This window comes from Salvelinus alpinus, chromosome 21 (genome assembly GCF_045679555.1).
Source record: "Salvelinus alpinus chromosome 21, SLU_Salpinus.1, whole genome shotgun sequence".
NCBI classification, from domain to species: domain Eukaryota; kingdom Metazoa; phylum Chordata; class Actinopteri; order Salmoniformes; family Salmonidae; genus Salvelinus; species Salvelinus alpinus.
Window position 1 is genome coordinate 45,286,470 of NC_092106.1, and position 9,321 is coordinate 45,295,790.

A 9,321-nucleotide genomic window follows, 5' to 3' on the forward strand; every position below is an offset into this window, starting at 1 on the left:
CTTTTCCAATATGACACAGTTTCCTGAAATTGTAATAAAATATAGTTGTAAATTTCAACTGTTCAATAAAAACACATTCAAGCAACTCCTTTCAAGTCAGAATGTTTTATTAAATTAAAATGTGCATTAATGAATAATTAATTAATTGGTGAATGAGTGTGGCAGCAGAATCCTTTAGAAGGAACAGGGAAGTTATGATGTTCCACACCATGTGATGATACAATCGAAAGCTTTTCGATGCAGAAACCCACTCATCGGGGATAACCTATCCCTTAGAAGATTAAAGCCACACACACAGACACATGAAATCAATCTAAAGCCTACTTAACAGCCAAAGGAAATAAATAATTTATTATGTGATTAATATTTAGTCACAGAACATCATAATTATAATCAATTACACATTACCAGGGTACTAACAGAACGATAAAATCTCTTTGATTTGATTTGATTTAATGCCATCAAACTACAAACAGAAGTGGAAACTAAAAGGAGCTAATTCAAACTATTTGAGACCATCATACTCTGTTACTATACATGTCTCCTTTCCTTTCTTTGCATTGAAAGAGTGTGAAGGAAATCCCTAGCAGGCATAGTACCTCCACCTAGTGTTCACATATCAGATCAGCACAGAGTACGTGAAGAAGACAAGGAGAGGGATCCAATGTAAACTGTTGTTATGGTATTGAGCCTATGGGAGAATCTCAATTTAATTTCCGTGATTCCTCGTGTCCTCTTTCCTCGGTCTCCTTTTCAAAACCCAATGAATGAGAAGGTTAGATATCTCGCCCCTCCTGACCTTCTAATCTAATGGGTTTTGAGAAGAAAACGAGGAGAGATGACGTGATGAATCAAGGAAATTAAATTGAGATTCTCCCTATGTCTTGGTTGTGGCCCGGCCCATCAGAGCCTTCTTGGTGTTCCTCTCTGGCCTCAGCAGGATGATGTAACACTTTGGGCCGAACAGCGCCACCAGGATGCCAAAGCTGGAAGCTAAGATGGCGAATATCTCCACAGCGTCTGCGTACTTCCCAGGAGAGCTGATGTAGGCAGGGACGAAGGAGATCCACACGGCACAGAAGTTCAGCATGCTGAAGGTGATGAACTTGGCCTCGTTGAAGTTGTCTGGAAGATTCCTGGCCAGGAAGGCCAAGAGGAAGCTAAGGAACGCCAGGAGGCCGATGTAGCCTAACAACGCTCCGAACCCTGCTACCGACCCCACCACACACTCATATACAATCTTATCATTATGGTAGCGCGTGTTTTTGTGTGGAGTTGGAGAGGCTGAAACCAGCCAGGCTGTGCAGATAGCAGCCTGGAATGAGGTGAGAATCAGGACTGTTCCTCTCTGCTGCCCAGCACCAAACCACTTCAGGCTGGCCTTGCCCCCGGGCTTAGAGGTCCTAAACACAGCCAGCACCACCATTGTCTTCACCAGTATACAGGAGACACAGAGAACAAAGCTGATACCAAATGCTGCATGCCTCAGCTGACACGTCCACAGCCGGGGCCGGCCAATGAACAGCAGCGAGCACAGGAAGCAGAGTTTGAGTGACAGCAGAAGCAGGAAGCTCAGCTCAGAGTTGTTGGCCTTGACAACAGGCGTGTTCCGGTAGCGAGTGAAGATTCCGAGGACCACTGCACAGATGAGGGCTCCTAGCAACGAGGCGGTCATCAAGGAGATGCCCAGTGAGTCCTGGTAGGAGAGGAACTCAACCCTCTTAGGGACGCAGAGATCACGCTCCGGGCTGGACCAGAAGTCCTCTGGACATCTCGAGCACTTGGCCGAGTCTGACAGGAAGACAGACAAAGCAAATGTGGAAAACCTTTTCATCAGCTCCAAACCCCCCTCAAATTCTTTAAATGATATTCAGTTCACTGACCTGTTGTGTTGCTGACCTCTCCCTCAGCACAGGAGATGCAGTCGAAGCAGCAGACAGGCTCTCCCTTCTTCCTGGCTACACGGGTGCCTGGGGGACAGCTCTCACTGCACACTGATCGTGGGGGCTATAAGGACGAAGGTGAGGGCGAATTTAAGCTTTATTTAACTAGGCAAGTCAGTTAAAACAAAGTCTTATTTACAATGACGGCCTAGGAGGGAGATTTTCAGACTTTAATACGCTCATATTTATAAACCCCGTATTTATACACCCATGTTAAATGCTTCTTTGCCCTCCACTGGTATAACTTTACACTGTTTCTGTTGCAGTAGTGAAATATGCTATATAACTACAGTTGAAGTCGGGAAGTTTAGAAACTATAGTTTTGGCAAGTCGGTTAGGACATCTACTTTGTGCATGACACAAGTCATTTTTCCAACAATTGTTTACAGACAGATTATTTCATTTATAATTCCCTGTATCACAATTCCAGTGGGTCAGAAGTTTACATACACTAAGTTGACTGTGCCTTTAAACAGCTTGGAAAAAACAGAAAATTATGTCAAGGCTTTAGAAGCTTTTGATAGGCTAATTTACATAATTTGAGTCAATTGGAGGTGTACCTATGAATGTATTTCAAGGCCTACCTTCAAACTCAGTGCCTCTTTGCTTGACATTATGGGAAAATCAAAATAAATCAGCCAAGACCTCAGACAAATAATTGTAGACCTCAACAACTCTGGTTTCCAAACAACTCTGGTTTTCAAACGCCTGAAGGTACCACCTTCATCTGTACAAACAATAGTTCGCAAGTATAAACACCATGGGACCACGCAGCCATCATAACGCTCAGGAAGGAGACGCGTTCTGTCTCCTAGAGATGAACGTACTTTGGTGCGAAAAGTGCAAATCAATCCCAGAACAACAGCAAAGGACCTTGGGAAGATGCTAGAGGAAACAGTGAAAAGGAGGGACTGGTGCACTTCACAAAATAGATGGCATCATGACGCAGGAAAACTATGTGAATATATTGAAGCAACAGCTCAAGACATCAGTCCGTAAGTTAAAGATTGGTTGCAAATGGGTCTTCCAAATGTACAATGACCCCAAGCATAATTCCAAAGTTGTGGCAAAATGGCTTAAGGACAACAAAGTCAAGGTATTGGAGTGGCCATCACGAAGCCCTGACCTCAATCCTATAGAACATTTGCAGGCAGAACTGAAAAAGCATTTGCGAGCAAGGAGGCCTACAAACCTGACTCAGTTACATCAGCTCAGTCAGGAGGAATGGGCCAAAATTCACCCAACTTATTGTGGAAAGCTTGTGGGAGGCTACCCGAAACGTTTGACCCAAGTTAAACAATTTGAAGGCAATGCTACCAAATACTAATTGAGTGTATGTAAACTTCTGCCCCACTGTGAATGTGATGAAAGAAATAAAAGATGAAATAAATAATTCTCTCTACTATTACTCTGACATTTCACATTCTTAAAATAAAGTGGTGATCCTAACTGACCTACGACAGGGATTTTTTACAATAATTAAATGTCAGGAATTGTGAAAAACTGAGTTTACATGTATTTGGATTAAGGTGTATGTTAACTTCTGACTTCAACTGTATATAACTTTCTAAATAACCTTTTTTGACTCAAAGTTCCAGAAAATTCTATCCTCGTCCAGTGTGAGCTCTTGTCCTGCGGGGGCTGATTCGTCGATCGCACCCACATTCTCCACCTGAATGCTCCCGTCCTGGAGCCACGCCCAATTCATGATGTCATAGATGGCCAGGGCGTCCCCTTTGTTATCGAAAGAAACGCGATCGCCAAACCCTGTGGTGAAGTTAACCCTCTCCAGGTAATGGACCAGCTGGTCAGAGGAGGGGGATGGAGGGATGGAGGGAACAGAGGAAGAGAGGAAAGAGGAGGAGATTATGTAGACAAAAGACAGTATGTAGTCAGGGGACCTTGACTAAGAAAACAGGAAACAGAAGTAAACATTTGGCAAAGTGTACGTCTGCATCTGTTTGTGTGTGTGTGTCCCACCTGCCAGGGCTCCAGTCTCTGTAGGCTGGCACAGCGGTTCCCACTGAAAGGTCCTCTCCCTGGCACACACTGCAGTAGGTCATGCAGGGCATGGGCCAGGGCGTACACTGCCTTATACGCGTTATACTCCGGCCTGAGCTCAGACACGTCCCCATAGTTAGTCTCCACATCCTTCAGGTCCTCCTGACCTGTACATACATCACCCCCAGCCTCCACCCAACCTGCTGGGGGCTCCAACCTGCACCCAAACACAGCCTCCCAGAACTGTCTCACCTTACCAGAGCAGAGAAGGAAATGTTATAGAGGAAAACTAGTTTTTTTCTTCAGTATTGTAGTATTTATAGGCAAAGTAGCCTTTGAAATGTTTTAAACATAATGTATGAAGTAATAATATGTTTGGAGTTAAAAGACAACAAACTATTTCACCATATTGTTTCCGGGGTTATTGGCAGGTTGGTCGTCGGGGCGGATGCTAAGCAGGTAGTCCCCGAGTCCGGGTATCTCTCCACGACGGATGGCGATACCCAGAGTACCCCCCAGGTAGGGCATGAGACGGGGGGTGTGAAACACAGTGGAGGAGGTCCAGGCTTCACTGGCGATCCACTGGAGACCCTTCACATTCTGCACCACCACCTTGTAAAACGGGTTTTATATTTTATATATAATCTTGGTATCAAGAACACCAATGGTAATATGCTGTAATACTTTTATACACTGCTGTTTGTGTTTGAGGGGTAACATCCTACAGCTATTATGGCTGTAGAATGTATTTGCTGATACTTTGAGGAAAAAAATGTACTTACTGTGATATGTGATTTCCCCCTCCCCCTATATAACTTAGGATGGATGCACTAACTGTCCAGGGCCACCCATACGTAAAATATAATCACACATCACTGACTGTAAGTGGCTTCTGATAAAAGGATCTGCTAAATGGTATTACTAATATTATTATTATGAAGTGTAAATCTCTCTGGATTAGAGCCTCTGATACTAAAATGTGAATGTATTGTAAGTGTTATTTTAGATGAACCATCAAGATAAAATCATCTCTGAACCTCGTCCACCAGAGGGAGCAGGTAGGCCTCGACGGAGAACACTACCACCACACGAGCAGAGGAGCTCTTGATCTCTCCCACGATCCTCTGCAGCTCTGTGGGGCGGTTGTCTTTGGGCAGGACCTGGGAATAGGCCACACAGCCCCCTGACTCGGCCAGGCTTGACTGGAAGGACCGGGCAGCGTGAAATCCGTAGTCATCATCACTGAACACCAGGCCCACCCAGGTCCAACCCAACCGACGTAGGATCTGAATCATGGCTCGCACCTGAGATCACATCAACAGAGATTAGACATTACTGATGTTATTACAGAGACAGGTGAGTATAGAGTGATCAACATAAATTAGATACATTAGTTTTGTCACCTTTTATTTAACCTTATCTAGGCTTTTTATTTGATTTACCCTTATCATTAACAGTAAATGCCGTTACACAGTATAAAGTGTATAGTGAGTACACATGGGAGCTGACGGTTCATTGTCTAATCATGTCATTGTAGCCTTCTTAGAGACGGACCTGGAAGGAATCACTGGGGATGGTTCTGAAGAAGGATGGGTACTTGCTCCGGTCGCTCAGACAGGAACACGTGGCGTAGTGACTCACCTGAGGGAGTGAAATATACAATGATACATTTTTATTCTTCAATGAATTAATGAAATAGAAAGGTTTCATGCCTGGACACATTAAGACCTAAACATGCTGTTTCTCACTCAAAGTGGGGATTTGGAATACAAGAAGGACATTTCCAATAGTGTTGTCATCTTTCTATTCTTTCTGATTTACCATGGGAACCCGGAACAGCCCTAGGACACTGGAGATGGCGATGGAGTGTGTGGACCCTGGGTCTCCCACAATCCCTAGCACCGGGGGTGACCCAGAACAATTCTCATCCAATAAGAACTCTTTCTCTGTCCCACTGGCCAATGACATGGCAGCACGGAACGATACTCCCAGCTTCTGGCAGTTGTCGTAGAGTTGGTATCCGAGTGTGATGTTTGGCAGAAGGTCAGGGTCTCTGTTGATCTCATTTACAGCAAACGCCATAGTCTGGGCCTGCTGGAAACCAAAACTGGTAAAACTGAAAAGGAACATTCAATCAATTTGTAAATGTTTTAAATCGCTCTAGAGGTGTTGAACCCTGTGCGCCTCTTAAGGGGTGTGTGTGAGAGAGTGTTGTCTTAAGGGGTTTAGAGGAGAAAACAAATTACTTTTGTCAAGGATAGATAATAAAATAGCTTTATCTTAAAGATACATTTGCTTAGAAAACAGGAATAATGATTGAAAACAATAGAATACACACAATTAATAAACAGATATTTTGAGACCGCAATGTACTATTCACCAATGTACATTTCAAATGTACTATTCACCAATGTAACAAGAACCCAGTAGGTCTCCGGGACCAGGGCTAGTTAACACTGATCATAATGAGGCTTCTTATAGTAGGGATGTCTATCTGTCCTTTTTAGGAGAGGTGCAGACACATATCCAGTCCAGTCCAGTCCAGTAGATGAATACTCACCCCTCACAGTGGAGCTGCTGGGGTTCTGATGTGAAAGATAGCTCAGGGAACACAGTGAAGTAGTGGACCTCAAACAGACCTCCCAGAATCACATCACCCTTCTGGTACATCCCATTCAGACTGAACTGCTCCCGCAGACGACAGGACGAGGGGGAGGATGAGGCAGAGGAGTAGTTCAATAGAAGGCTCAGAGATGAGGAGTTCAGTATCATGATTATAGATAGGTAAAGGTTCATATATTTCCTGACCCTCATAGCTGTACTCTGTCTCTCCCCTCTCTCTCATGCTTACTCTCTATCCCTCTCTTTTATAGTGTCTGTGGAGGTTGACACTATAAGGCGGGGAGAGGGGTGGCAGGGGGTTGCAGGGGGAGTGTTGGGGAGGGAGTTGGAGGGAGGAGGCGGGGGTATGCAGGGGGGAGAGATTGCAGGGGGAGGGGGCAGGGGGAGGAAGTTGGGGGGAGGAGGCATGGGGAGCGGAGGCAGGGTGGAGGGATTGCAGGGGTTGGCTGGTAGGGGAGGGGAGGGGGGTCAGGGGGGGGGGGGGGGGGGTCAGAGTTGCAGGTAGGAGATGAGATGTGGGAGTGTCAGAGAAAGACGATATGTGAACTGTTGCCACACGAAAAGGGAAACCAGTGAAGAACAAACACCATTCTAAATACAACCCATATTCATGTTTATTTATTTTCCCTTTTGTACTTTAACTTTTAGCACATCGTTACAACACCGTATATAGACATAATATGACATTTGAAATGTCTCTGTTCCTTTGAAACTTTTGTGAGTTTGTCTTATTTTTTATTTCACTTGCTTTGGCAATGTGATCATACGATTCCCATGCCAATAAAACACTTTGAATTTAATTGAAAGAACTATTACACACCTCCAAGTTATTCCACCATGTGTCCTGTAGGTGAGCTGTTCTTCTCCCTCTCCCGCTTCCTCTCCCGCTTCCTCCCCCACTCCCTTTCCCTTTCCCTCTCTCTCCCTCTTTCTCTCTCTATCTCTCTTTCTTTCTTTCTTTCTTTCTTTCTTTCTTTCTTTCTTTCTTTCTTTTGTTTATTGCTTGGTGTCTGTTAAGGGGTCTTTAGCTCCAGGCTAATAATGAGGCTGTGATGAATCAAGAGACACACACACACAAATCTAATTTGATTGGTTGCGTACACATATTTTGCAAAATGTTATTGTGGGTGTAATGAAATGCCTATGTTCCAACAGTGCAGTAATAGATAACAATACAAAACAATACACGCAACAACAACAAGGAATTAAGAAATGGTCTAAGGCACGACAGAGATGGTCGCCTCGCTTCGCGTTCTTAGGAAACTATGCAGTATTTTGTTTTTTTATGTATTATTTCTTACACTGTTACCCCTGGAAATCTTAAGTCTTGTTACATACAGCCGGGAAGAACTATTGGATATAAGAGCAACGTCAACTTACCAACATTATGACCAGGAATACGACTTTTCCGAAGCGGATCCTCTGTTTGGTCCACCACCCAGGACAATGGATCGGATCCCAGCAGGCGACCCAAAACAACGGCGCCGCAGAAGGGGCAGACGGAGCGGTCTTCTGGTCAGGCTCCGTAGACGGGCACATCGCCCACCGCTCCCAAGTGTACTTTCGCCAATGTCCAGTCTCTTGACAACAAGGTAGACGAAATCCGAGCAAGGGTTGCCTTCCAGAAAGACATCAGAGATTGTAACATTCTCTGTTTCACGGAAACATGGCTCACTCGGGATACGTTATCAGAGTCGGTACAGCCACCTAGTTTCTTCACGCATCGCGCCAACAGAAACAAACATCTCTTTGTTTTGAAGAAGGGCGGGGGTGTATGCCTTATGATTAACGAGTCGTGGTGTGATCATAACAACACATAGGAACTCAAGTCCTTTTGTTCACCTGACCTAGAATTCCTTACAATCAAATGCCGACCGCATTATCTACCAAGAGAATTCTCTTCGATTATAATAACAGTCGTGTATTCCCCCCCCCCCAAGCAGACACCTCGACAGCCCTGAAAGAACTTCATTGGACTCTATGTAAACTGGAAGCCACATATTCTGAGGCTGCATTTATTGTAGCTGGGGATTTTAACAAGGCTAATCTGAAAACAAGGCTCCCTAAATTTGATCAGCATATCGAATGCGCGACCCGGGCGGGCAAATTTCTGGATTATTGCTGCTCTAACTTCCACGACGCATACAAAGCCCTCCCTCGCCGTCCTTTCGGCAAATCTGACCACGACTCCATTTTGTTGCTCCCAGCCCATAGACAGAAACTAAAACAGGAAACGCCCATGCTCAGGTCTTTTCAACGCTGATCCGACCAATCTGATTCCACGCTTCAAGATTGCTTCGATCACGTGGACTGAGATATGTTCCGGATGACGTCGAACAACAACATTGTATACGCTGATTCAGTGAGCGAGTTTATTAGCAGGTGCATCAGTGATGTTGTACCCACGGCGATTATTAAAACCTTACCCAACCAGAAACCATGGATTGATGGCAGCATTCGCGCAAAACTGAAAGCACAAACCGCTGCTTTTAATCAGGGCAAGGCGACCGGAAACATGACCGAATACAAAGACTGTAGCTATTCCCTCCGCAAGGCAATCAAACAAGCTAAGTGTTAGTGTAGAGACAAAGTAGAGTCGCAATTCAACGGCTCAGACACGAGAGGCATGTGACAGAGTCTACAGTCATTCACGGACTACAAAAAGAAAAACAGCACCGTCACGGACCCCGATGTCTTGCTTCCAGACAAACTAAACAACTTTGCTCACTTTGAGAACAATACAGTGCCACTGACA

At 44.8% G+C, this 9,321-nt stretch overlaps 1 protein-coding gene across 1 annotated transcript; it reads right to left on the bottom strand.

Moving 5' to 3' along the window:
* Window positions 1-877: 877 nt before the first annotated feature.
* On the bottom strand, window positions 878-6,716 carry LOC139548354 (extracellular calcium-sensing receptor-like). The gene is made up of 9 exons (XM_071357990.1): window positions 6,505-6,716; window positions 5,766-6,060; window positions 5,499-5,585; window positions 4,982-5,248; window positions 4,350-4,556; window positions 3,924-4,202; window positions 3,520-3,747; window positions 1,884-2,007; window positions 878-1,791 (listed from the first exon to the last, which is right to left on the bottom strand). The coding sequence occupies exons 1-9, from the start codon at window positions 6,714-6,716 to the stop codon at window positions 878-880; spliced, it is 2,613 nt and encodes an 870-aa protein (XP_071214091.1).
* Between the last annotated feature and the right edge of the window lie 2,605 nt (window positions 6,717-9,321).

What these genes read in the sequence shown, in the direction of transcription:
- LOC139548354 (XM_071357990.1), bottom strand. Translation starts at nt 6,716, where the DNA reads ATGATACTGAACTCCTCATCTCTGAGCCTTCTATTGAACTACTCCTCT. An exon ending in ATAACCCCGGAAACAATATG is followed by an intron (nt 4,203 to 4,349) that starts GTGAAATAGTTT and finishes CTTCTCTGCTCT; the next exon opens with GGTAAGGTGAGACAGTTCTG. An exon ending in AGAGGTCAGCAACACAACAG is followed by an intron (nt 1,792 to 1,883) that starts GTCAGTGAACTG and finishes TCTTCCTGTCAG; the next exon opens with ACTCGGCCAAGTGCTCGAGA.